This window comes from Astatotilapia calliptera, chromosome 23, assembly GCF_964374335.1.
Source record: "Astatotilapia calliptera chromosome 23, fAstCal68.1, whole genome shotgun sequence".
Classification (NCBI taxonomy): domain Eukaryota; kingdom Metazoa; phylum Chordata; class Actinopteri; order Cichliformes; family Cichlidae; genus Astatotilapia; species Astatotilapia calliptera.
Window position 1 is genome coordinate 19,481,063 of NC_137443.1, and position 27,900 is coordinate 19,508,962.

The following is a 27,900-nucleotide window of genomic DNA, read 5'->3' on the forward strand; positions in this document are numbered from 1 at the left end:
CAGGCTGGGACTACAGACAGAGAGAGGGAAAGGTTGAAGATGTGCGTGAACACTCCAGCCAGCTGAGCCGCGCATGACTTGAGGACAACACTCCAGCCAGCTGAGCCGCGCATGACTTGAGGACGCGGCCGGGAATCCCGTCCGGACCTGTAGCTTTGCGTGCGTTCACCTTCCTGAAGCACTTCCGCACATCCTCCTCAGACACAGTGTGCGCACTGACGTCATCTGCGGTGCGCACACTGTCCGGTCTCATGGTGTTCGCTGCGTCGAATCTAGCGTAGAATACGTTTAGATCCTGACACAGAGAGGCCGTGGTCTGCGGTGTGCTGGTTTTCCCTCTAAAGTCTGTGATCGTGTTTAGTCCCTGCCACATACTCCGAGGGTTGTCAAACTGTTGCTCCACCCTGTCCCTGTACTCACGTTTGGCTGCTTTGATCGTCTTCCGGAGTTGGTAATGTGCATGTTTGTAGTCCGATGTGTTTGCGGAGGCAAAGGCGGTGCTCCGTGCCGCGCGAACATCTCCGTTAATCCAGGGTTTTTGATTTGGGAAGGATTTAACTGTTCTGGATGGGACGACATCTTCCACGCATTTCCTGATAAATCCGCAGACTGAGTCTGTGTACTCATCAATGTCCCTAGCAGCCACGTGAAACATTTCCCAGTCCGCGTGATCAAAACAGTCCCGCAGCGTAGATTCCGATTGGTCCGTCCAACAGTGCACCGCCCTCCGGGTTGGAGCTTCCCGTTTCAGCTTCTGCCTGTAGGCGGGCAGGAGCAGGATGGAGCAGTGATCTGATTGGCCGAATGGGGCGCGGGGGAGGGCTTTGTACGCATCCCGGAAAGAGGTGTAACAGTGGTCGAGTAGCCGGTCTCCACGAGTGTTGAAATGGATGTGTTGGTGGAGTTTGGGTGAGACTTTCTTCAGGTTTCCCTTATTAAAGTCTCCGGCTGTGATAAACGCTGCCTCTGGGTGTGCGGTTTCCTCGCTGCTGATCGCGCTGTACAGTTCCCTGAGTGCTCTGTCAGTGTTGGCTTGTGGGGGAATGTAAACAGCCGTAATGATCACTGCTGTAAATTCCCTCGGTAGCCAGAATGGCCGGCACTTAATCATCAGGTACTCCAGGTCCGGTGAGCAGAAGGATTTGACCGGGTGCACAGAGTTACAGTTACAGTTAGGAAAAGAGGGAAGCTGTTCTTGGCTTCAGCTTGCGGCCCCTCAGTCTCAGGACAGACATTAACAGCTGAATCAGATTAATTAATGCTAAAATACTGCTCATGTTCTTCCTCTGCTGTGAGATTTTCCCTGTGCTCAAAGTCACATGATGTTTGCAGGTAACTCACTCACAGCACTGAGCATGAATTACACAGTGCAGCAGCATTTACTGAGTATTCCCATCATCGTCTGGCAGATTTTAATCACAGTAAAAATTTACAGTCCTCTGCATATTTAAAGACATTCATGAGGGTTTACTAAGCAGGAGAACATCCAGTGAGTGTTTTATGTGTTTAAGGTTTTTCCAAACAACAGACTGATTCCATAAATTGGCTTGTGATGATTTGGTTCAGAGGACAGAAGTTTATCCAGAGAAAAACTGGAACATTAAGTTTTTTAGTCTCTTGCTTAAACAGTGAGCTAAAGCACAGAGCTGTGGTGAAGCTGTGCACAGGTAATCTGTAACTCACCTGTCCTGTCGTCCTGCAGTCAGCAGCCAGTCTGTGAGGACCGGCTTCATCGGGGGTGAGGTCCTCCTGCCCTGCGTCTACTCTGAAAAGCTGCCCAAGGAGGTCAACGCCTTCTGGAGGGACAAGGATGACAAAATTGTGTTGGATATCATCAACGGCAGAGAGGGTAAAATGGATCCAAAGTTCAAAAGTCGCGTGTTCAGCTTTCCAAACCAATACGAGACTGGAAACTTCTCCATCCTTATAAAGGGCCTGAGGGCAGACGACGCCGGCCCGTATGACTGCCACATCACCAAAGTGGACTATCAGACCAAGATAACTCTGAATGTCACAGGTCAGTTCAGCAGCACGAGCACCTTATTAGGAACACCTCAGTGTTTGTGCAGCAGCAGCTCAGGGGTCTTTGAAAAGTGCAGAAAATGATCATGCTGCTGTGAATAGAAATCAGGACACGTTTCCTCTTTAGATCTAATTCAGTGCAGAAACTGTTCACAGTAAGTGTCGATGAAGTCTCGAGCTCACAAAGAGCTGACTGCTGCACAAAAATCCTCTTTATTAATCCATTCTCTCTCTGAACAAATACACGTGCTGCAAATCTAGCGTGCAACTCTTATTATCCTGTTGTTGTGGTGCCTGACTCTTTCCACATTATAAAACTATGACATCACTACAATGTGATTTGTGTCTTGCAAGTGTTGAAGCTGGACACCATTAGTTTTATTGCTGCAGAAACAACAACAACGCAACAATATCAGATCGAGTCAAAGCTGGAGTTGGTGGCTCGTTATGTATCTGCTGCGTCCATGTGGCCCTATATGTGTCACAGATAAACAGCATGAACCCTGATCAGTGAGTGTGAGCTCAGGTATGGGGATAAAAACTTTTTCAACTGCTTGTGGCTCGTGCAGCAGGTCAATATCAGGTGAAACTTGAACTCAGACAGCACCAGACTCCATTCAGATTTTCCCCAATTTAAGAGGCTTTTTAAAAATATCCTCCGTGTCCTGCAGGTGAACATGAGTTTGGTTATCAGACTATTAAGCAGCCCCATCAGTGGCTCTGTGCTGCAACACTGCCACCTGCTGGACTGCACCTACACCTGTGAACACATTTGAATCTTTAAAGAGTTCCAGTGTCGTGTTTGCCTTTTAAATATTGTTCACTTTTCATATTAAAAAAAGTAAAAACAAAAACTTAAATCTGAATCTAAAATCCAAAGCAGCACTACAAGAGGAAGAAAATAATTTTATTAGCTTTTTTTTTTTTCCTTTTTTTTGTTCGTTTCTGATCTTCCCACAATATTTTAGTATTCCACTGTCAGGCGTGTTTTTAGAAGCAGCATACAGCATACATGTAGCTTGCCATCACCAGTGTGTGAATGTGTGTGTGAATGGGTGGATGACTGAATGTAGTGTAAAGTGCTTTGGGGTCCATAGGGACAAATTAAAGCGATATACAAATACAGGCCATTTACCATTACATCACCTACAAAGCTGCAGTAGTGTTAAAACTGAGTGGATAAAAGAGGAAACAGACCTTTTAGAGCTCAAACACTGACTAAAATGAACAGCTAATTTACTGAACCACTAAGGCAGGGCTGCCCAATCCCAGTCCTCGAGAGCTACTATCCTGCAGCTTTTAGATGGATCCCTACTCCAACACAGCTGAATCAAATGAATGGCTTGTTATCAGGCCTTTGCCAAACACGATGGCATGCTGAAGAGGTAATCAAACCATTTGATTCAGCTGTGTTGGAGTAGGGATGCATCTAAAAGCTGCAGGACGGTAGCTCTCGAGGACCGGGATTGGGCACCCCTGCACTAAGGTGTGCCTTGTGCGGATTTGACTTTGGGCTGATTTGACAGCATAAAGCAAAGATAGCGCTGCTTCCCAGCAAACTTACAAATGCTACACTTAAGAAGTTGCACTTTAAAATTTAAAAAAAGTAACAGAAAGCATCTTTATTTTTAGGCAAACAGAAGAAAAGAAAAAAGTGTTTTTTGCACGTTCAGCTCTGATTAAACTGATGTTTATCTGTTTTGTGTTGCAGAGAAGCCCGCCGTTAAAATAACGACTCCACGTCCTTCGCCTCCTGTGACTGCTTTGCCTCGGGGTGCAGCGGTTACCTCCTCCTCCCTGCAGCACCTGACTCTCCTCTGTCCTGCTCTGTTTGTGCTTTTCTTCTCTTGAAAGTAGGCACAGACTTGAGTTAAAGTTGGGTTTAGCTTTAATCAAAAACTAGATTATACCTTAAAAATAACATTTCACACTGTCGTATAAAGTAAAACCCTTCTTTTCCATATTTGCTCTAAATCTGGTAAATGTATAATGGAGCTGCTTTGAATTATTGACATCCATACATCTATCGTCATTATATACAGCTATCGTCTTAACGTTTCATCCTTCAGCTCAGACGACTGAAAAATTCCTCTTCTGCCTCGAGGCATTTCTTATTAGACTGTTCAGTGTGCTGATGTAACTCATCCTCCAATCAGGTGACAGAAAAATGTTAAACCTAAACCTCAGCTCGAAACCACCTGCGACTGTTACACTCCGACTCACCCGCTGCATCCACCTCCACCTGTTTTCAGCCCTCCAAAACAAACATGAATGAACTCGCTGCACTGATGTTCATGACATCAACGTTAAATTGATCCATTTATAAACAGTCTCCCAAAGACAGGCTGTCATGTTATTCAATGTATGTTGACAGTCATGAAGATAGTCGTTTAGCTTAGTCTTGCTAATCAAGTCATCTGCCCTGCTGGACACGCTGTGTCATGACACCAGAGATATCGGTGTAGTCCTGTTTAGATCTGATTGGAGTCAGATGGTGTTTTCATTGCTTTTCAGTGCTAACTTCATGCTGTGTTACTGGAAAACAAAGAAATAACCTCCAAAATGTGTAAGTATCCATACTGGCCAATATTGGTTAATGCCTGAAAAACTGATGAACCAGTCTCCTGGCTGATATCCATCCGCTGAGTCAGGTCAGCCTCCAAATTCAATGATTTCAAAACTGAGTGTGGCCCTGAAAGGTCAAACAGCTGCAAGTAGAAAAGTACTCCAAAAACACACCAAGTACAATAAAAGAAAAACAAAACAAAACCTCACAAAAAGTTATTTTTTAGTAATGTTTTTTTCAATTTCCTTTCTGTTTTGTGCACTTATTCCATTTGTTGATGTTTTCTTATGTTGCAGTGCATTTGACCTTTGAGCGCCACCATTTAAATAAATCAAAAATAAGTTCTATGGAGAGCTGACGAGGTTTTAAAACCAGTCATTATTTACCCCTATTGAAGCTCTTTTGATGCCCGAGACCAAAAAAGGACATTACAGCAGAAGAAGAAGAAAAGTATCCGAACAACATTGATACGACCCAGATTACTGTCATAAACAGAAAAATACAGTTGTTCGACTTTCCGAGATTGCTGCCGGACCTTTAACGTCTAAAGTTTCAGTGTGTGTTTCATTATAATTGTACTCAGATACTTCTGTGATGGGCCGATATTAGTCATATTGATCAAATTGGAATTCTTCCACAGAAAACACCTTTATAAAGCTGATTTACATTGTTCACGTTCTTTGTCGATCGCCAGGAGGGAAGTGCTCCCTATCATCTATGAATAAAACAGGAAGTCACACTGTCAGGCAGATTTAACAGGCTTTAATCTACCTGGATGTTTCACAGTGACACCATATAGAGACTGATGTTTGCCACAGACCGGGATTGTGAAGGTTTTTGTTTTTTAGGTTGTGTTCATTTCAGTGATTCTCCTTGCATGTGTGTCTGTGTATCACTGACGTAAAAAGCATTAGTTTGATCCAAAGACATTCAACATCAAATGAATCTTTAAAGTATCAGATGTGTGAAACATGTGAGAACAATCGGCCACTACATGGAGCTGTCACAGTTATGATTATTATTATTGTTAGTAGTATTATTAATAATCGTTATTATTGTTGTTATTATTATTTATTAACAATGGAGGAGCTCCAGCAAATTTAAGACTTACTAAATCTGATGGCATGGATCTCTGCAGAAGATTAGCAGCTTCTAAAGGAGGTCATTGTACATTATGCAGTTTGTTTTTCTCTGTTTTTATTTGAAGAAATTACTGTTGAAGGAAAATAAGCACTTACAACTAAGCTGTTATTTATTATTGATTAAAAAAACCAAAATGTAAAAGTAATGTTTACTAAAAACAGCAAAACATCCAACACAATCCACACAAGTGTGTGTGAATGGGGATGACTGGATGTGTAAAGTGCTTTGGGGCCCTTAGGGACTAGTAAAGCGCTATACAAATACAGGCCATTTACCATTTACAATCCAACAAAAACATGACTTTATTACAATCGGTGCTGAGAATAGTCAGTAAAATGTCAGATTTATTGTCTGTGTCTTCTATCATTTACTATATAATACTGTTATTAAAGATCTGCTGTGTTTTATATATTTATATATATTGTTTCCGATGCAGATGGGTCAAAACATCCCGAAGCTCCCTTTAAGCTTCATCTTGTTTACCGGCATATTTTATGTTTATGAAGTGACGAGAGATCAAAAAGCTGCAACGCAGATGTGTGTGAGTCTTCCCAGGTAGCACAAAGAGCTGATTAACCGATTAGTGGACTGAGCAACAGTTCAGCTCTGCAAACGATACTACTCGCTTGATTTTCAGGGTTCAGTCCTCAAACCATAGTTTGAGTTTTCTTGCACAAGCCAATGCGTCAAAGTTGTTTTGCTTCCATAGTCAAAGATTTACTCCCAACTTTCATACCTCAGATTTTATCTGTCAACATTTCAGGTTTATTTATTATCTGGTTTAATTGTTGCAGTGTCATAGTAGAGATCTTAACAAAATGTTAGGGTCAGGGAACGAACGAGGATCCTCTTTCGTTTGTATCAGTTTTTTGTTTCATTTTTTTTTTCTCTTTTCAGCGATAAGGATGATAACAGATCAGTGGTTTAGTCTTCTTCATCAACATGTGGGGTTAACTGTCTGTTTAATTACACAAAGACTCTAGGCACTACAACGTTCAGCCAACTTGTTGGCTTTAAGTCATTTTCAGATTAGTTTGTGTTAAGTTTTAATATGAATTATTCTGCCTGTCAGTCATTCGATGAAGATCAATCAGTTGTGTTCAGTGTTTTATTTTCATAATTTGTTTTGTTCCTTGGCTTAGTTGTTGTGTCATGGAGGTATTTGTCAGGGTTTCAAAGCCTTGGAAACATCCAGTGTTTTTAGTTTCTTTGCTTCAGCTCAAGTTTAAGCCTGTTTATCATACAGTTTTAAGTCAGGACAGACTGAACCAAAGTCCAGGATCTTTTCCCTTATACCAACTTAATCAACCAATAGCATCGTGGTCATGTGACCAGGATCATTTAAGTGTAACTACTGCTTGCTCTGGTGTGACCACAGGTGGCGCTACAGTGTTTCTCTTGTAGAAAACATCAAAGAAGCTGCGACCGCACATAAACTGTCTGTCAGTCAACCAATCAGTTAATCGATCAGCTCTGATGTGCCGTGTGTTTGTGTATCGCCGCGCTGTTACAGTCTGAATGGTGAGGGTCTCTGCTCAGGGTACCTGTGATGTCTGAAGGTAACCACAGCAGTCATGTGACCCTGGTCCTTTTCATTGTAGCAGACCATGGTGTGAAGTGTGGAAAGCAACCCAGAGGCATTGTGGGAAATTTAGGAAAAACTGGTAGCTTTTTTTTTTCTTCTTTTCTTCCCTGTTTCTGGTTGTTTTTAATGCAGTTTATTTAAACTGGATTCAAACCTTTGTTTTGACTCTGAGTGTTATGTTAAGGAAGGTGTTGATGACTTCAGACTTCCTCAGCAGTTCTGGTGTGTTTGTTACATCTGACGTTTGCAGGTTCATTGCTGAAGCTCAATAAAAACCCAACAATAAAACGAAACGTTTCTCAGTGTTTTTGTTCTGCAGTAACAGTTTCCTGCCACAAGGAGGAGCCACTGAATCCACTGTGACGATGGAAATGTTTAATTATCAATGAGAAATGTTTATGCAGTAATTTATATTTTACACTTACCATGTGAATTTGTTTTGTGTGTGTGTGTTTTACTAAATAAAGAGTTAACAATCAGATGTCAGTCCCACTGAAGCCAAGTTCAGATAATTAAATTGAAAGAGATTTTAAAATGTGTCTTTGAGGTATTCCCTGTTATTGTTTATGATTGGTTTGTGAAACAGCTGATTCATTAACTGATTCATTCAGTTAATGGAATGATTGAATAATAAAGTCCCGTTTAAACACAAATTGTTCTACAATAATTAAAAACGAACTTTTTTTTACTCTTGTCTTTTTTTTTTTTTTTTGTTTCTCTGAAACTATCTGCATCATGTCGGGGTGTAACATGGTGATATAGATAAGTGGCAGAGGAAAAATGTGGACAACAAAAGGCTTTAAATAAACGTAATCAGCGCCTGCAGTGATGAAGCTGTTGTAGTGCTCTATTCTGATGAAGGTGAGCACAGTGTGTCAGAACGAGCTTCATCTGAAGGGTGGCTGACCTCCGTCTTAGAGATGGGATGAGGAGAGTAGAGCCAAAACTCCATGAATCTGTGACCTCTCTATTAGTGAAGATCCTTTAGCGTCCCTCTGGATCAATGGATGAACTCCTGGAGTCAGGAAAGGTTGTGTTTCTGATCGACTCAATCAACATCAGTCAACAACATCTTGGTTTAAAAATTAATGACATGAAGCAAAACATTCTTTTTTTTTTTTCTTTTTTTTTTTAAAATTAAGATAGCTTCAGGCTGTGATTTTGGCCTTGGTTTATTAAATAATACACCACAGTGATGAACCTGTGGTGACACCCTAGATGAAGGTGGTGGTAGTTCTTATTTTTGCAGGTCGACTGCTGTGTTTGATTCTTGGTGTTTGGAGGAGTAGCTCTAATGATGGACCTTGAATGTTCCAGCCCTGATAAGTGCTACAAAGGCAGGCTTTGTTTGGGAACGTCTTTGTGTACAAAGAATAGCTGAGGCAGGTGGCTGGAAGAGGGAAGTCTGAGCATTTCTCTTGGATTATGAGGCAGAAAACGGATGGTTCATTCAATAATGAATATATGATGTTCATGTACCTTTGGTTATTTCGTATTTCTGCAAATTTTAAAATATAAGCCGACTAATACATGGTGATTCAGGACAAATATCTCATTTTATTCCTTCCTTTTTGGTAACTTCAGCAAAGAGTCTAAATATTCCTTTAGGCGCATTGTAACACACTCCTTCAACGCAAACCATGAGGGGACTTTTCCATTTATGAGGACACAGGTTGTAAATCAAACACAGCATTCATTTCTACTCTGCTCCACCCTCCTGTGGTACTCAGCTAAAAATAAAAAAAGGACATATTCACAATCTTACAAAGCTACATTATTGTCAGTAAATTTGGAGAACCTCTTTTGGTCACAGGACCCTTGAGCATCTGTAATCTGTACTTATAATACTACTAATTATTAATTAATTAATATATTAATTAATATATTAATATTCCATATAATATATTAATTAATATAATGATCATAATCTGTGCATCTGTCCTGAATCCCGCAGCTGTATTCAGTACAGATGTCAGTTGTACGCTGGTGGACTTCCCTTTTAGTGAGAGTAAATGCAAACAGGAAGCATCACTTTTTAAAGGATTTCACATCCTCATCATTAAAGCTTTTCTTCTCGGTTTTTACTGTAAATGTCGCTTCTGTTTTTCACAGCAACACAGAGTCATTTTATTTCATTGCATTTACTACAGTTTTCTGCTGTGTCAGTGTGTGGGCCTCACTGCTCATCTGAGAGCTCACATCTTCAGTAGCACTTTATAGTGATGTCATATAATAATAGTAGTAATTTAAAACAGATGTATTATTCAAGAAATTCAAAGTGTTTATTGTCATGTGTCACAAGAGAAAAGGCATTTCTCTGTGCAATGAAATTCTTTCTTTGCTGTCCACCCACAGATGCCGATTAATATATACAATAGAAACAGAACATGTAAATACAAATAGTACAAATAAATAAATGTAGACAGTAAAGGAGACAAAATATGGAGATCTGAAACAGAAATGTGTGTAAAAGAGCTATAGCTTAATGTGTAAGATGACCTGATGTGCAAAATAAATGTATTATTACTGTTCAAAATGGGTCAGCTGTTCAAGAGTCTGATGGCAGTGGGCAAGAAGGAGTTGTTGAGTCTCGATATTCTGGATTTCAAACTTCTGAACCTCCGCCCTGAAGGCAGAAGTGTGAACAGTCTGTGTTGGGGGTGTGTGGGGTCTTTGAGGATGGAGGCAGCTCTCCTCGGGACTCGATGATGGTAGATGCTCTGCAGAGAGGGCAGCGGTGTCCTGGTGATCTTCTCCACAGTTGTTATCACTCTCTGCAGGCGTTTGCGGTCCATAGCAGTAGTGCTGCCGTACCATGCAGTGATGCAGCTGGTCAGTGTGCTCTCCACAGTGCAGCTGTAGAAGCTGCTGAGGATCTTGGCCGACATACCAAATTTCCTCAGCCTCCTCAGGAAATACAGCCGCTGCTGAGCCTTCTTGACCAGCTGTGTGGTGTTCAGTGACCAGGTGAGGTCCTCGGTGATGTAGACGCCCAGGCACCTGAAGCTGCTCACCCTCTCCACTTCAAGGCCCCGGATAGACAGCGGTGGGTGAGGCCTCCTCTTCTTCCTCATGTCCACTATCATCTTCTTTGTCTTGTCAGTGTTGAGGGTGTCCTCACACCATGACACCAGACCGGCCACCTCTCTCCTGTAAGCCGCCTCGTCTCCTCCAGTGATGCAACCGATCACTGCAGTGTCGTCCGCGAACTTCAAAATGATGTTATTCTGAATATTGTTATGATTATCACATGCAGTGATAGCTGTAAATTGTATATTTATAAATGACATATTGAGGTGTAATATGTATAAATGATGAATTAAGCGCTTGCTCTGCTTACTTTGTTTCCTCTGCAGGTGAAGGTAGAAAGTGTGTGTGAGCTGATGTGAATTCAGCAGCATGGATCAGTGTGAGGACAGAGAGGAGGGAGTCCCTCCCTCTAAAATCACTCTGTGTGGGGAACATGAGAGCCAGACCAAAGCTCAGAGGTGAGGTACAGAGGTACTATTCACACTCAAAACTGTGTCACAGGCAGGATGATGAAGACCAAGCAGCAAAGAGTAAACTCAGGTCACTTGGACCTTGAAAAACAGGAGGAGGAGTCCCAGGAATTATTAGAAAAATATAGTTTCCATTTATTTAACCCCCAAAAATTATATTTACAAGACTAATAAATGTTGAGCTCATAAAAGAGGCCAAAGAAACAAAACTGAACTGAACTCAGGCAACAACTGCAAACTTAACAAACCAAATGACTGCTACATACAAACACAATTGACCTAAACATGAAATGACATACAAGGGTATATATAATGGCTGATCAGACCATTGTGACACATGAGGGGGTAACAAACAAACACAATCATAAATCACAAACGATGCAGTACAATCTGGTTTGTTAATAAACTAAACACTAAAGAAGAAAATCAAAAAACCCCATTAAACCCTAAACTCAAATATTTAATTAAATACAAATACTTTGTTTTTAAAGTAAAGAAAACACACATTCCCCCCTTCAGCAGGAAGTGGTGGTGTGGTCCAATTATCTTCCTTTGCATCTAATGATTTCAAACCCTGGCTACCATCTTTTGTCCAGCAACTCCCAGGGATGATACCAGGTAAGAAATAAAAAGACAAAGGTTAGTCAGAAAGCAAAGAAATGAAGTAGTATGAATACATAAGTAAACTAAATGTGCACGCTTACAAATAGAACAAATGTATCCAAACCAATCAATAAAGTTATTGGCAACTAAAATGTATTACTATGTTCAAATGAAGAATGAAAATACAAAAGTTATCGACTTTAGAGTGTGGCCACGGATTTGGCCATCACAGACCTCTAAGCAGAACACTGACCTAACAATTAGACTGTCCTTTTTTAAGAAAGACTGTCTAAAATGACAAGATTCAAGGTTACTGCAAAATTACAAAAATTAAAATTTGATTAAATTTGATGTTAGTCGCACAAAAATGTTGATTTTTATGGTTTAAAAGCCTATATTATCTGTTGTTTGACCAGTCTATTTGTTTTTTTTTCTGTTAATAACTCAGATGTTGGTGAGATTTTATAAAACGACTCTTTCTTGTTCATTGTTTAGTGTACGAATTATCAAAAACGTTCTCTTACTTTATCAGATAAAAAAGACAGACGGGCGTTTTAAAGGAATGGCTGTGGGAAACTCTGGAGACTTTGGGAACTGAGGAGCTGAAAAACTTCAAGTGGTGTCTGCAAAATGTTACTGAGTCAAGGGATGGCTTCAAGCCAATCAAAAAGAGTCGACTGGAGAACGCAGACAGACTGGACACAGTGGACCTGATGGTGCAGATGTACGATACAAAGACTGCAGCGGTGACAAAGAAGATTTTAAAGAAGATCAAAAGGAATGAAGGTCTGCTATTTAGAGGAAATATAAAGGCTGTACCTGTTGTTTTAAACAATAATGAAAATGAATCCATTATTGGTTTTCAACAGGACAACCATTTCCCCAAATTCTGCTGCAGGATCAACCAGCTAATGCCACAGGTATGTGTTCATTATGGTACTAAATCATACTACGCAAAGACTGATAATATAACTGTAATATATGTAATAAAAAAGGGGGGAGACGAAATAGCTGATTTAATCTAAACCTTTCTCACCTTCCCACAATTCACTAACTTGCTTCTGTGTGAAAAGGTGAGTCTGCCCATATCTAACCACAAACAGTTTTCAACTCCAGTCAAACAAATCTTTAGTTAATCTGCTATATGAGTTGAACAATTTCTCAGTTTCCCAGACTTCCAAAGTAGATGATCTGTGACTGACTAGCAACAATGCTAGCAGATTTTGTCCACTAGAGTTTAATGATGGAAACCCAACATAAATTAGGGAGAACCAAACTTATTTACCCTGTTACCATGGTTCCGAATAGGTAGATATCTTCAGCACTCAGGCTCACCCAAGCCCAAACTTCTCGTTGAGAAAGGGGTGTCAATTGCTTCTCCTTTTCAGGGTCGTGGGGGCGGGGGCAGTGGAGCCTATCCCCGCTGTCATAGGGCAAAGAGGCAGGGTACTCGGTGGACAGGTCGCCAGTCTGTCGCAGTAGCTTGCCATCACCAGTGTGTGAATGTGTGTGAATGGGTGGATGACTGAATGTAGTGTAAAGCACTTTGGGGTCCTTAGGGACTACAATACAGGCCATTTACCAATTAACCTATCCCCACAAACTGCATGTCTTTGGATGGTGGGAGGAAGCCGGAGTACCCGGGGAGAACATACAAACTCCACACAGAAAGACCCCGGCCTGATGGTGGAATTAAACTGAGGACCTTCTTGCTGTACAGCAACAGTGCTAGCCATCGTGCCACTGTGCTGATTGTAAAGTAAATAATCAAAAAAAAACTTTGAAATCAGTTTAATCACGGGAGGGATAGCTGTGGTGGCATTGCTTCTAAATCTATAAATAAACAATTAATGATCTGTAGTACTTGTAACTTAAAGTCTTTGAGGTGCCATGGTCCCGGTGTCTGCCCGCCCAGCCCCGCAAGGCTACATGTGCTTTTGTTTACTCTCTCTTTCTCTTGCCTCTCCGCCTTGGCGGAGCTCACTGCAGGCCCCCGCCCTTGGACCATACCTGTTGTCCATCAGGCCGTCATTATGTGTTTGCCATTTAAGGCCGAGACGCAGACAGCCTCATCGCTGGATGATTGTGCGAGACACGTTAGTGAGCCTCTAGTATCAGTGAAATTTTCGTGTGTAACTCTGCGATTCTGCGTAACCTATCTCTTTGTAAATAGTTTTCCCAGACCATAACCTACCCGCTGTGTGGACGTGTGTGACGAAGAGAGCGTGTGCGAGAGAGCTACCCCTTCCCTGATTTTCCCCATGGACCCTAGGAACCCTGAATTTCCCCCAATGTATATATTCTGCACCTGGTGATTGTGTAAATAAAACTCTGTTTTTGGAACTGAACTCGAGTCCCCGCCATCGCTTGTAACAAGAGGCTTAGTCACATCATAGCCCTACTGAATCAGCTGGCAAAGCCGATGTCCACAAGATGCACTGACAGAGGCGAGGCTGCCGGACACTGGCGCCACCAGGCCCTCTGACCACCACCAGTAGGCAACGGGTGAAGTGTCTCGCCCAAGGACACAACGAACCGAGACTGTCGGAGCCGGGGCTCAAACCAGCAACCTTCCGATTACAAGACGAACGCCCAACGCTTGAGCCACGATCGCCTCTAATTAACATAAATATTTTATGTTACAAAGTTTCAACACATATACTAAATGTTGTGAATTTTTAGCTTCATATAACAAATACTTTAAAAAAATGTTCCAACTCACTTTCAAACCATTTTTTTCACATGAATATCTAAGAAAACATGGTTTAAATGACAAGCCTGAAATTTTCACTAGTCATTTTTGCCATCAACCATCAGCATCTGTAATTGTGTATTTCAGACAAATGCATCACATGTCTCTCTATTAGCGTATCAAGTAGTCCTTTAAAATCCCATATTTGTGCGTACTTAATGTTTTCAAGACCTACTCCTACCATTTTGAGCCCTTTTGTCCTAGAAGAGTCTGATAAGTATAGAACTTTTTATTTTAAACAGCCTTTGAGATATCGATGTTTAAACATTGCCTCAGATTTCAGTGTGCAAAAAGCAAAAAGACCTGAAAGGAACCTTTCTTTAAAAAGTCCTCCGCCAAGTCCTATATCCTGAAACTAATAGGATTTATGAATCTAAAATTTGTCAGCAACCATTATACATGTTCAAACTTTGTGTCACAACATTTTGATGTAAATTTGAGATGGTTGAGTAGAAGACCAGTGTTGATTTGAGATGAATGACCCGTTTAATAATCAATAATCTTGTGAGACACACAAGTTTCGTTGTGACTCAGTGTGACCACTGGAGGGAAGTAAAGACTCTTTTGCAACATACAATCACGCTGCAGACAGTGCACAGGACACTGGGAGAGGTTTACTCATGCTTATAAGTCATCCAGAAATAAATTTAAACTTGGCCCAGAAGCAGCACCTGCTGTCTGGACTACAAGATTTTCGATTAGTTTCCATGCTCAAAAATATAAAGTACAAAGATATAGAGTTAGAAGTTTTAAAGCTCAGTTATTTGGATAGATAACGTCTCGTGTATAATTCAGGGTTTTTTGATTACATATTTTAGGTTCACTACCATGCACAGACACACACATACACACACGCATAAAATTAATTGTAATTGAATATTTTTTGTTGTGTAATTTCATTAAGAAAAAGTAACTGTAAGGATCTGTGTTGCTTCTTAATTTGAAGCTGCTAACACGTTGCTCTGGTGGTTGGATTAAAAGTTCTAAAGGTTTTTAAATCAACCTTGAAATTGTCCAAAACAGCTGATTCAATACAAGCTTTGTGCCATCGATTTATTTAATGTAGCAACACCTTGTCAGTCATTAACAAAGAGCAAATGAATAATAAAAAGTAAATGATGTAGCAGGTGGGTCAGACGGGGTCAGTTCAGCTCTGAGTGGGTGGAGCGCTCAGTGGAAAAGAATGAGATAGAGGGGTGCAGCAGCAGATATGGATCTGTTCTCAGCGGTTATTAGGACAGAAAAGAAAGTCAACAGCCAATCAGAGCTTCCCTTTGTGCAGCAGCTGGGCTGTGTGGGTTTCTGTGCGAGTTGGGGGTTTTCACTTTAATGTCACAGTGACAGTTACAGCAACAGCCACAGTTGCACAATAATTCCAGAAAGTATTCAGACCCCTTCACTGCAGTGACTCCGTGTGCTATAATGATGAAATCGAATAAAGTTTTGTTTGTTTAGGTTTTGTTTTGTTTTTTTCACCAAACATTAGAAGTGAGGTCAGCTGCATCCTACAAAACCAATACAGGGAACACAAACTTGTCTTTAATAATGTTGGTCCTACAACATCTAAGCTGGTGTTTATTAAAATCAGTCATTAGGATGAATTTTAGGTTAGCTGTACAAACCAGCATTAAGGTTAATCTGAGCTACACTAGTGTTACATTCAAGACGAGGTCACGTGCTTATTCACATGAATGCAGGTTCGACTTTAGTGGTCAATAATGACGAACACAACTTAAAAGTATATGTGAGAGATTTTTGGTGCAAATAGCACCATTCATGCAAAGAATATGGAAGAAATCACAGTTAAACAGTATTATAGGAATTTAAAGTTTATGAAGTGATCGCATGAGAACAGTTCAGCGCTGAGTCTCGGACATCCTGCTCGTATGAGAAGACAAACCACACAGAGACAGACTTGGAAACCGCTGAAACAAACAACTTATTGTTCTTCTCGAAACAAACACCAGCGCTTCACCTCACATGTTTTTATTTCACTTCCACTTGATCATGTTTTTACTTGCTCCACCTAAACACATTAAATGAAACAATGATAAGTTTGGAATCAGGGCTTTCAGTATTTAGCTCATGTATGCTGGTGGAAAATTAGATGTCAGCATCAAGAAATATTTCATCAACATTTGGTGTTTTCTGCTGCTTGTTTAAAGTATATTTATTTTTACTGCGCAGCTTTAACAAAGTCAGGTGTTTGAATTCGTTGTAGTGTAGTCTTGACTCTTAGGACCATCTGTCCCCTTAACTACCAGAATACTTCAGTTTTAGTCATTTTCAAAAGTTAGCAAAAAAATAGAAGTACGATTGATGAAATTAATACAGAATGTTTAGTAGAAAAAGTAAATACAGTATTCAGGGTAATTCAAATAAAAGGAAAATTTATAAAAACTAGAACAATTTGACAGACTTTAAGCTGTTTGAAAGAGATTCAGTTAAAAAGTTGAAAAGCGATCCATGTTAGTTTTAAAAGCTAAAGGACGCTGCTATGGGGTCGCAGCGCTAACAGCTGCACTGATATCATGACATTGTTCAGAGGCTTTAAACAATCTCACATGGAACACACAATGACACATAATTTACATAACTGATATATAGATATGCAGACACTGCAGGATATATATGTGCATGTGTAAAAAACCCCACACAGTCCAAATAAAGCTGGTGTAAAGATGATATCGTTTTTAAGACTGAGTCCAGAAAACAACATCCACGGGTTCCTGATAGTTTGGTTCCTTTAGTTAGACAGTTTTTATTCTGTTTCCTTTAATAAGAAAACCACACTATCTGTATAAAGAAACATTTGATTTGCAATGTCTGAAAGAGGACAGAGCTTAAAACTGGAGTTTGCTTTCATAGTTTTATCTGCTTCGAATCATGGAGAACATATTAAATAATATTTTAGGTCATAGAACTAATTGTTGTTGAATGACAAACACATTGGTGAGAGTTCACAAATGCATCTGCTAAATATGTCCTTTACAAAATGAAACCAATCAAGGTGAACTCTAATTTTAATTTATTTTAACATTTATAATTTCATATTCAAATAAATATTGGGTCATTGTGTTTAACAATTTTATTGCATCTGGAAGGAATTTGTGATTTTGTGAGGGAACATTATGATTTTGAACATTTACTTCCACACTATGATATCACATCATGTGATGACTATGCAGTCCCAATGATAGTGAACTAAAAATAAGGCTCAGACACACCTGCATGTTTTTTTATCTAACAGATTTATGGTTTCATGTTCTCATCTTCTTTAAAATCCTGTTTGTATCTCATTAAACATTTGTTCTTCTTTTACCACTGCTCGTTGCCTATCAGCATATATTGGGAGTGCTGCTGTTTCTCGCAGTTTTCTACAAAATTAAACTCAAACAAGCAAGATTTTTTTTGTTTGCTTTATTCGGAATATTGCAGAGAAATACTTTGAAGAGCAGGCAACACTTTGTTTTAATTAAACAAATGCTATAAATGATGAATCATCTACTAGGGAGCTAATAATTCAGCCTTTTCTGTTTCAGCTCTTTTTTTAATATTGAAATAAAAAAGAAAGTAAAAAAACAACCAAAATGCTGCACTGTTACAGACTTTTCTAAATCCTGAGTGATAAACGATATGAAAAGCGATAAGCCAAGAAGAAGGAAACAGTCAGTCAGCTGCGTGTTTGCGGCTGCGTCTGATGAGCCTGAGCAGAGAGACTCCACAGCAGTACACCAGACTCTTCGTGATCAGCACCGTGTACACCAGGCAGAGCAGTTTTACTTGTTTTTGAGACACGGGATGTTCTGATGATGGACCTTCTGTTAAAGTTTGATTGGTGGAAAGTGTATCTGGTGGAAGTTCTTTTGGTGGACTTTGAGAAACTCCTGAAACAGAAAAGTCACATTTGAGTAGCTGCGTAGCTAATTTCATGCTGAAAAGGCAACAAACTTTCATTACCTTCCTCTATTTGACCCTCCACCGTCCCCCCCTCGTGTGTGACAGAACAGCCATATGTATGTGAGTTCTCGTCTTGCTGATGGATCAACAAGATGCTGGCAGTGTAATCGGACTCTATGATGTCCAGCTGTTCTGTGTCACCAGGGGGCGCCGCCAGCGGAGATCCGTCCTGCTTCTGGCTTTTCCAGGTGATCTTGACCACAGGAGGAACCATTTGTGAGGCCACACACAGCAGGGATCTCTTCTCCTCCAGATGATCACTGGATGCTGCTTGGTACACTGTCACCGAGGGCTTTGCTACCGGCGTAGCTGAAGTTTGACAGCAGACACAGAATTTCACTCAGTGTGACCTGAGAAGCTTCATAATCACCAAACTACCAATCAGTGCCTATCGGCCGTGTAATGGCTCATTTTAAACACTTAACAATATTCAGATGATTTATTGTTATAATGTACAATGTAATATTAAATATTAAAGGCAGAATTATATTTATCAAAGTTAAACTGATTTCATTAACACACAATATTTAATACAATTAACTCCTTTGTCCTTTACGTCTGTTATCACAATTTTAAATTATAACAATACAATGTAACACATCTATAGATGTAAAAATAAATCACATCCTTCACATATCATGGCAGCAGTATTGATAATGAAAGCACGCGTACTTTGTACATTATAGTTTCTGTATATATTTGAAGCATATAGTTTGTAATTATTCTAAAACTGTTGCAAATAAGATTTCATATATACGATGTGAATATTTCTATATCAGTTTTTATAATATGTCAGAATTTAATTGTATCTTTGTTTTCATAATGATTTTATATTTGGCATCTATAATCTCTTAAAATATACAAGGTTAGTATATACATATTACAGTAATTTCAGCTGAAAACATTTATGAAGAAATATTTGTACAGGGGATTTTTTAAATCTATATTGCGATTAACTAAATATTTTGTATGACATTTTAATGACATTAAAATGACATTTAAGAAATTTCCAGTATGCACAGAGAGAGAGACCGAGACATCATTAGATCAGAAACTTCAGAACTTTTTTCATTGTGTTCACATGAGACATAATTTTTTTCATGTAGTTAAACAATAGCAATTATTTGAATATGTGAAAAATAGCTTAAAGCCCTCAAAGGATACACAATCAATTCTATATAATGCACTACATGTAATGAAATACTGAATTACATAGCTTATTATATAATTTCAAAACTTTTCTTATTTTAAGTATGATGTCAAGTCCTAAATTTCCAAATTACATCTACTATAATATTTGAGATAATATTAAGTCAGTAGTCATTAAACTTTCCTTAAATGTGTCTTAAGATTCAAATATGAATAACATTTTATTTATAAGCTTATGACTTACTGTAAATATGTCCACGTTTAATTTTAATGATTTTCTTTCACAAATCCCAGTGAATCTGTTATCTTTTTGAGCTTACAAACAAATATAAAAATAAATAAAAGGATGTTGAAATTTCTTAGATAAGGATTAGTTGTAATCCTGCTCACATCAGACTTTTAGGACTTTTCACGCTGAAAAAACCCCCCAATAAATACCTCACATATACAGTGAGATTCACAGTTTTTTTTCGACCTTTACAGAAACACATTTAAAGTCGAACTTAACAGAAACTGGCTTTGAACAAATTGTCATTTTGAAAGTCGTAAGGAAAATTAATTCATTTGTTCTTACCTGTTACGTACAGTTTAGCTCCAGAGCCAAAGATCCTGTCTCCTCACACAGTGACACAGACCAGTACAAAAACCTGTCTCATGTTGAATGTGGCAGCTGAGGTAAAGCAATGTCATTAACCAATCAGACGTAACATTATGACTCTGCCTGATTTTGTGTTGGTCCCTCTTTTGCTGCCAAAACAGTCGTGAGGCATGGATTCCACTCGACCCCTGAAGATGTGCTGTGGTATCTGGCACTGAGATGTTAGCAACAGATCCTTGAAGTCTTGTAAGTTGTGAGGAAGGACCTCCATGGATTACACTTGTTTGTTCCGTAGATCCCACAGATGCTCAGTTACTGGTTCACCACTGTTTCTTCTTTGGACCACTTTTAATGCATAGTGACCACTGCAGGAACACCCCACAAACCCTGCATTTTTGCAAAAGCCTGGTTGTCTAGAGTCTTAGAGTCACTTAGCCATCACTACTTTGTCAAACTTGCTCAAATCCTTACACTCGCCCATTTTTTTCCTGTTTCTAAACCATTAACTTTGAGGACAAAATGTTTACTTGCTCCTTAATATACCCAACCGACTAACAGGTGCCGTGATGAAGAGATAATCTTGTCACCTGTCAGGGGTCATGTTGTTATTTCTGTTTAGTGTAATTCAGCTCCATGATTTGGTTCAGTCGAGATGAATTAATGTTGTAAAAATTGCATGAATCTGAATATTCTGCATAACTTCTGCCTCCAGATGATGAGCTACCTGAGCTGACCTTTGTTTCACAAGTTTATTCTTGTCCAAACAGCAGGTTGGCAGTTTTCCTCCAGAATTAACCTTCTCAACAATGTTTTGATGGAGTAGCACTGTAACAGGATTCATTTGCTGTGGTGGGCGTGTAGTCTGTGGCTCAGCTGCACAGTAGGGGTGTTGCAGTGGGTTCAGGGGCAGTGTCAGGAGAGCCTGGTGGACACAGCTGACATCGATTGTCTGGAATCAATGAACGGTCTGCAAAGATAAAACTGTGCAAATAAGTCACTTTAACTGCACCAGCCGACCCATCTGAGCATGTTTTGGGACCTAGAAACAGCCAACAAGTGTTACAATATTAGTAGGGGAGACCGGGGATAGTTGTAACATTTTTGACATTTCTGTCTGTAAATTGGAGCTCTTTTAAGGTAGTGGATTCAAAATGTAATGCAAAGTATTTACATGTCTCTGCTATTAAATAGTGCAGCTATTTTCTCTGCAGCACAATTACCCATTGCATGGTATGGCCTCAAACACAAAGAGTGAAATGTTACAATTAACCCCATAGTCTGGGTTAGTTGTAACATATCCTGGGGTAAAATGTAACACAATGAAATAAGGGTACTAACAAAACATTAACATGTAATCTTTGTTTATTCAACACATGAATGCACTTACATCCATTTATGTAGCTGTGTGTGTGTGTGTGACAGAATGCAGAAATCTAACTTTTGAACATATGCCAACCCCCCAAAAAAGACAAATTATGGAATTTTCTGCAACTGAATATTTCATTCATTTTGGTTGGTCTTCCTTGCGTTTGGCCTCATTGGTCCAGTGGGCATTATAACCTACAACTCTTGCACCAATTTTGAACATAACAATGAAGCTGAAAAAATGTAGTTGTTCACCAGCATCGCAATTCCATTACTTTTTATCATGGCTTACCTTGGTGTGGTTTGCAAAGTGCTTCAGAAAGATGAGGAAATCTGTTTCTTGCACTCATCCTGATTTATTTCCACTACCAGTACTTCCTACTGGTCCATCTCTGACACAGTAGTCTGCATAATGTATGTGTGGGAACACAAACAGTGGAGGAATTGTGTTGCCAATGGCATTAACCGCATATACAAATGTGACCAGTGAACCTCTCTCTGCTGATGTTGTTGCCCCAACTTGTTTAATATAAGTTAAAGTAATAGTGTGGTAAGTTGTAACATCTGCATTATTGTTACAACTGACCCAGACTGTTGCTGTTACAACTGACCCAGACTCCTATAGCCATGAACTAGCTAACATTACAGCCAACGGCTAAAACATTAGCACTAAAGACCTACACAGAATATATCCCCATAGACATACAAATAACATAATTTAAGTTTGATGAGTTTAACTGCAAAGCAGATAATGCTATTAGAAATTGAAATAAAGTAGAAAAACTTACTTTTTGCCATACAAATTACTTTTTTCCGTGTTAAATTGTCTGTGTTTGACAAAATGTGCTGATTTTTCACATGTGATAGCAGAACTGAGTTGGGCATGCACAGGATTAATCACATCATTTGAAACTTAGCCCTGATTGGAGAAATTGGAAGTGTTACAACTGACCCACGTTACAACTATCCCCGGTCTCCCCTATGCACTTTGGTCGTCCTCTGGTTTCTAAGAACAAATATCTGTCCAGCTAAATGGTTTCTTCTGTTTGTTCAAAATTATAAACATCGGCAGAGACAAAAAAAAAAAAAAATCTCCTCAGACAAAATACAAACTTGGTCCATGTTTTGTAGTTTAACTGTGTCGCGGGGTCCTCTCCTAAACTTCTCCCGAACAAATGCAGGCGTAGTCAGGAAGCATTCAGTGTGGATAGTTTATTCTGCCAGCTAGTGATGTGATGTTCTGTATCGAGGCTTCGAAGCGTGTGTCGAGTAATTGAGGGGGCGTTTCCGCGATGCGCGTAACGAGGCTTGCTTCATTTATGGGAGGAGCTGAAAATGATGACGTCCGAAGCCTCGCTGCCCGGCTGTACCACGTGACTGGTTCATGAAGTGGTTCGAACTTTGCCGCAAGATATGACAGCGATATAAACCCCTCAGACTTCATTCAAAATGTGGGTGTTTGATGGAGAGTTGCGGTTAGTGAGAGTTTGGAGACAGTTTGGAGGTTTATGAGAGTGAGGAGAGAAAGTCAGGAGAGAATGGAGCCAGCTAAGAAAAGGAGGATGTCCTCCCCTGTGTGGGAACATTTTGATTTTATTCCTCCCAACAAGGTATGTAAATTTCTACAGAAGATGTATTTTCATAACACTGATGGTGCAATACAATTTATGTTACGCGGCTTTACTTTTGTACAAGGTGAAGTGTTTGCTATGTGCCAGGGAGCTGGGATATAACAACAACACCTCATCCATGCTTAGGCACTACAGAGCTTTGCATGAGAATAAGGGGGACACCGATTGTGGAGCAAGACCAGGTGAGCCATCAAATGCCATGATAATATAGCATGCAGTAATGTTACTAAATAATATAACAATATTATACAGCTGTAATAAGTTACGTGTGTGATATTTATATTTGTGCTTTATCTTTATTGTCTTTCCTCAGGAGAACAATCTCAAATAGATGAAGACCTGGTCAGCATGGTGATTGAGGACTCCCAGCCATTTAGCATTGTGGAGGACAAAGGATTCAAAAGATTTGTTAAATCATTAAATCCTAGCTATGTTCTCCCCACTAAAGGTTATAAAAGCAGCGAATATTTAGTTTTTACTGAATAAAATATGGGCAGGACTGAGGCCTCAGTGTGTAGCTGTCCATACCTCAACGTTAAAGAGCACAACCACTGTCCACACCCAACCATACCTCACCTCACAGTAAATGATCATTTCCATTTTAAGCATTTCCAAATGATCATTTTCCATACTGCCAGTATAAATATACACAGTATACTGCCATCACTACAATATACATGTTTTACACACTCCTTTTGTTGTTGACATTTACAGGCTGTGTGCAAAAGGCCACACTCTTCAAATTCATGCCAACTAATATTTTTACGTCCAGTAGGTGTCCTACTAGAGCAAATGAAGCTTCAAGAAGCTTTGCGCTGGGGTGAACCAATTGGATGAAAAGCTTCAGTGCTTCATGAAGCTTCATCTGCCCATCACTACTGCCAGCCTCCCAAGTGCACAAAAGATTATTTACAAAGAAAATAGAAAACTAACTTAAGTTAGTGATGGCCCGCTTGAAGCTGGCGCTCCGGAGCGTGTGTCGAAAAAAACAACACACTGGTTCAGAAGCACTGTGTCGAGGCTTGCTTCGTTTGGCAAAAGTCACGTGACCAGTGACGTCCGAAGCTTCATTACGCACGTAACTGCTTCGGTACCTGATTCAAACGGATATAAGGAAGTGAATCATCCACGGGATTCGTGGAGTGTGTTGAGGGTGACAGATAGCGAAGAGGTGATCATTCCACTGACAGATATGGAGCCAGCGAGGAAGAGAGGACATTCTGGCGTGTGGGAATATTTTGAGTTGATTTTGCTCAATTCATTTTATCTGCCGAAGTGAAACACCTGAAATGTCCAAAATCATGTTTTCATAATGTAAATATCATTACAGCATATGACTTTAGGAACACTTCCATGTGAATTAAAGCTGATGAAGACTACAAAAATGTATTTGACACTATACGTACATTACATTGCTACAGTTTAGAAAATCATTTTGTTTATTGTTTTTGGGTGATAGTCTGCAGGACCCAGGAATACCTGCATATCTACCAGCTTGCAGTGTGGTTCCTGCACTCCACAGCCTCTTCTGTTCCATGCAAGTGGATTTTCTCCAGGGCAGGAGAAACTATTTCTAAGAAAAGAAACAGACTCAGCCAGCACACAGTAACACTAATCCTCTTTTTAAATGTAAATAACAAAAGGGCTACCTTACATTGATCATGTTTTTACTTTGCAAGTTCTTGATTAGGGGTGGGTTTTGATTATCGCCTTTCTGATTACAATCCATGCTAAATTGAATAAAGTGATATTGATTCATTACAATCCTGTGTCGATTTGTAAATTAACGTTATTATGCCTGAAACGCCAGCATCTCAGGTTAAACCTCACAACATGTCGTCAAACACCATACAGCTAAAACAGTAACTGGGAGCAGGTTTACGGATTCTGCATACAAACGTGAACACAGAGCGCGGACCCGACGCGTCAGAATCAGATTTTGGTGTGTCGTCCGGTCCGCGCTGTGTTTGCCTCTTTTTTCTTCGCTGGCTTCTGCAGCTGCAGGTTTCATAACTCTCTGGTTACATCTCTAATTAAGTCTCACATGTGTCAGCTTTCTTTTAATAGATACGAAATTATGGATATATACTGATACATGATCAGAATTGTAATATTTCTGACTGAGGCAAAACTTTCCAGATTCCAATCAAATTGAATCGGATCCTGTATCGAATCAAAATGATTTTACAAATCAGTAACGATGCAGCCGTACTCAGCTTCCTAAGAATTTTCCCTTTCCAGTTCACAATCAATCCCACCCCTAGGTCAAAAATATGTATAGGACAATCGGCCTCATCTAATATTTTGTATGAACCTGTCCAGCTGTGATTAAATGACAAGTAGATGGAGGCAGGACTCCACAGCAGGGGCATACTCCATAATGTGCTGTGCGTTATCATATGTATATTATATATATTGCTCACTTATTGTATTTACCAACATCAAGGAGTTATGAGCAGAGAAAGGCCACCATAGTGCATGTTTAAATAGGGAAAGTTTATTGATCAAAATGTATTACGCAAATACGCATTACATTTTTTTCAGCCCCCCAATCGAGAAAACAAAACCAATTACATGTTCAAAGCAACGCAACGGTGGCCCAATATCAGAGAGAACTCCACTCTTGAGTGAGCAGTGATGATTGAGCAGTCCGTTTTATTTTGCAGATTCAAGCTGCTCTTCAAAATATTCGCCACCAGATGTCACCGGAGAGGACTGTGTTGAAAAGCTTCGAGTAATGAACCGTTTTTCAATACAAGCTTCAGTGCTTCGGAAAGCTTCATTTGGCCATCACTAACTTAAGTCAACACAAAACAAACATCTATATACAAAACACAGTCTGCATGTCACCCTCTCTGTAACATCTCACCGGGGAAAAAAAAAAAAAAGCCCAGGTAGGCCCTGACAGCCTTCTTTTATACCCCATGGCCCCTCCCACTACTCATAATAGTCATCTCTTTATTATTTCTTTTACCAAACACTCTTTTCCCCTCAGCTTATTTCCAGCTGTATTCCTACAATACATATATATGTATATACAGACAATTATGGCCAATTCCAGGCAGCCTACAGTGTTTCACAATAACAAAAAAAACAAACAAACAAAAATGATGCAGTTCACGTGACCTTTCAAGCGCGGGCGAACCCACTATTTGAACCCCGGAACACCATACCATCGGCTTGCATAACCACTCGTATAATCGGCGATCACAGCGAGTCTACGCGACCGGCTTTATTAAAGGTAAGTGGGAAAAATATGTTGGCCACCCTCTGCGCCGCTCAAAATATACCTCTCACCCCTTTTTGTTTATCTGCCCGGTCGACGAAAAGACGCGCAGCCACGGTAATTGTAGAAACTAATGGTGGTGGTGCGTGTATGCGCCCAGATCAGCTGTCTGCGGGACGGTGTAACTCCGTCACAAACTGTCTTCAAATCTCAGCATGATTATTATGAGGAGTCCTCATGGAAATGTAGAGAACCAGCACATGGCAGCAATGACTGTAAAGGAAAAGAAACCAACCTGTATGCTCTGTGCAGATGTGCAAGGTTACAGAAATAAGAGTTGGACAATCAAAGCGACCAAAAAGACACCAAAGCACAGCTTGCACTCGCGGATGTGATGTAACTTTTAGCTTGGCTGACATTTGTGAGGATGACAGTCATAACTATAATGTTACTAAAGGGTGTGATTGACCAGTTGGCTATACTTTGAGAATCCTGGATTCAAACTGTTGTTTTTCATTCATTTCTTTTTTTTTTCAAAGCCATATGCTTTCTGGTTTCTGGAGCTGTGATCACTGTGTTGTGGTGTTTTGGTTTTCCCTCAGTTGCTGTTCTCATAGAGGAATATTGCTTCTCCAAAAAATATAGACACTTCTGTTTGATGTTTGTCAGAAGAAGATAATCTCTGTGGATTTTTACAGTCTGCTGTTTTTGACCTGAATGTGAACACACAAGACAAGTTTATCTGATACTCCCAATTGTGTCATCTTTTGAATCTACTTGAATTAATTTTGGTCTTGATTATTTTTACTTCTTATATAAATAGAATACAAACTAGTTGTTTTGGTTTCAAAGGTGATGCCTGCGTCAGTGTGTGTGTGTGAACCTGAGCTGTGGTCTGCTGCTGTTCCTTTGATGGTTTTTGTTCAGCCTGCAGGGATGTTTTGTCACTGTGAGAGCTTTGAGCACAGGAGCAGTAGTAGATGGCTGAATGAACGAGGCTAACTGCATTTATCTCCAACTCACAGCTGTTCTCATTTTTCACAGCTGAGAAATCTTTTTTCTGAGCATGGTTGTAGTCACTGTTGACTTCACCAGTGCGTATGTTAATATGAAGAATCACTCTGAACTTATCACCGTCTTTCTTCTGGTACCAGTGCACATAATTGCCACTATGGCAGGGCGATATGGCGAAAAATATTTATCACGATATATATTTGAAAATTTGCGATAACGATATAACTAATGCGAGACAAAATACAACTCCACAACATTACTAGCGCAAAAAAGACAACCTTCCATTTATTTTCACTTAAACAAGAAGCTGGTTTTTATGTACATTAAAGCTTTATAAAAATGTAACAGTGCAAATGCAAATTCCTTGCTGAAGGTTTAACCAAAAGGCATTTCCAGTACAAATGGGCTGACATATCCTGAGCATAACCATGTATAATATCCACTGAAGTTAAAAAGAGGTGCTTTGCAACATTAAACTGCAGTGTGCAGTACGTATTTTTCAGACCATAAGGTGCACGGGATTATAAGGCACATTAAGCGAAACAAAGCAGTCAGATAAATCAAACTTTATTAAACTCATTCTTCTTGCTTCCTCCACTTCTGTACCATTGATTCATTAATGTTGAATTCTCTGGCAGCTGCTCTATTCCCATGTTGTTGCAGTATATTAATGACTAACCTCGTATTGTGGATGGATTATCTCAGTTGTTCTCCTGACTGAAGTTTGGTCCGTTTACAGCATCCTGCCATGCGATTGCATTTGTGTCTAACCATGAGGAACCTTCA

At 39.8% G+C, this 27,900-nt stretch overlaps 2 protein-coding genes and 3 long non-coding RNA genes across 9 annotated transcripts in view; 4 read left to right on the forward strand and 1 right to left on the reverse strand.

Annotated features, from left to right (window-relative positions):
- LOC145424349 (T-cell surface glycoprotein CD4-like) overlaps positions 1 to 7,609 on the forward strand; it is a 33,766-nt gene extending 26,157 nt beyond the window's left edge. For all 3 annotated transcript variants that reach the window (XM_080297591.1, XM_080297594.1, XM_080297593.1), the window contains 2 exons: positions 1,703 to 2,017; positions 3,734 to 7,609. In XM_080297591.1, the coding sequence (XP_080153717.1) occupies positions 1,703 to 2,017; positions 3,734 to 3,873 (455 nt within the window). In that variant the 3' untranslated portion in view covers positions 3,874 to 7,609. The remainder of the gene's footprint in view (positions 1 to 1,702; positions 2,018 to 3,733) is intronic.
- Positions 7,610 to 11,715: 4,106 nt separating this feature from the next.
- Positions 11,716 to 15,625, forward strand: LOC145424353 (uncharacterized). The gene is made up of 4 exons (XR_013905408.1): positions 11,716 to 12,205; positions 12,289 to 12,339; positions 13,409 to 13,515; positions 13,593 to 15,625. It is a non-coding gene; the product is annotated as an uncharacterized LOC145424353 (long non-coding RNA).
- Positions 15,626 to 17,182: 1,557 nt separating this feature from the next.
- Positions 17,183 to 22,583, reverse strand: LOC113015896 (uncharacterized). 3 transcript variants are annotated; one of them, XR_013905407.1, is made up of 4 exons: positions 22,357 to 22,583; positions 19,855 to 20,845; positions 18,132 to 18,440; positions 17,183 to 18,058 (listed from the first exon to the last, which is right to left on the reverse strand). It is a non-coding gene; the product is annotated as an uncharacterized LOC113015896 (long non-coding RNA). The 3 variants fall into 3 exon arrangements; XR_013905406.1 differs by having other exon boundaries at positions 21,536 to 22,583; XR_013905405.1 differs by having other exon boundaries at positions 19,855 to 22,583.
- Positions 22,584 to 22,634: 51 nt separating this feature from the next.
- On the forward strand, positions 22,635 to 24,638 carry LOC145424354 (uncharacterized). The gene is made up of 3 exons (XR_013905409.1): positions 22,635 to 22,853; positions 22,939 to 23,056; positions 23,188 to 24,638. It is a non-coding gene; the product is annotated as an uncharacterized LOC145424354 (long non-coding RNA).
- Positions 24,639 to 25,492: 854 nt separating this feature from the next.
- The window catches only part of LOC113016983 (NACHT, LRR and PYD domains-containing protein 3-like), a 32,029-nt gene continuing 29,621 nt past the window's right edge, over positions 25,493 to 27,900 (forward strand). Inside the window, exon 1 of the mRNA XM_080297595.1 lies at positions 25,493 to 26,115. The gene's annotated coding sequence lies outside the window, so the exon portion shown is untranslated. The remainder of the gene's footprint in view (positions 26,116 to 27,900) is intronic.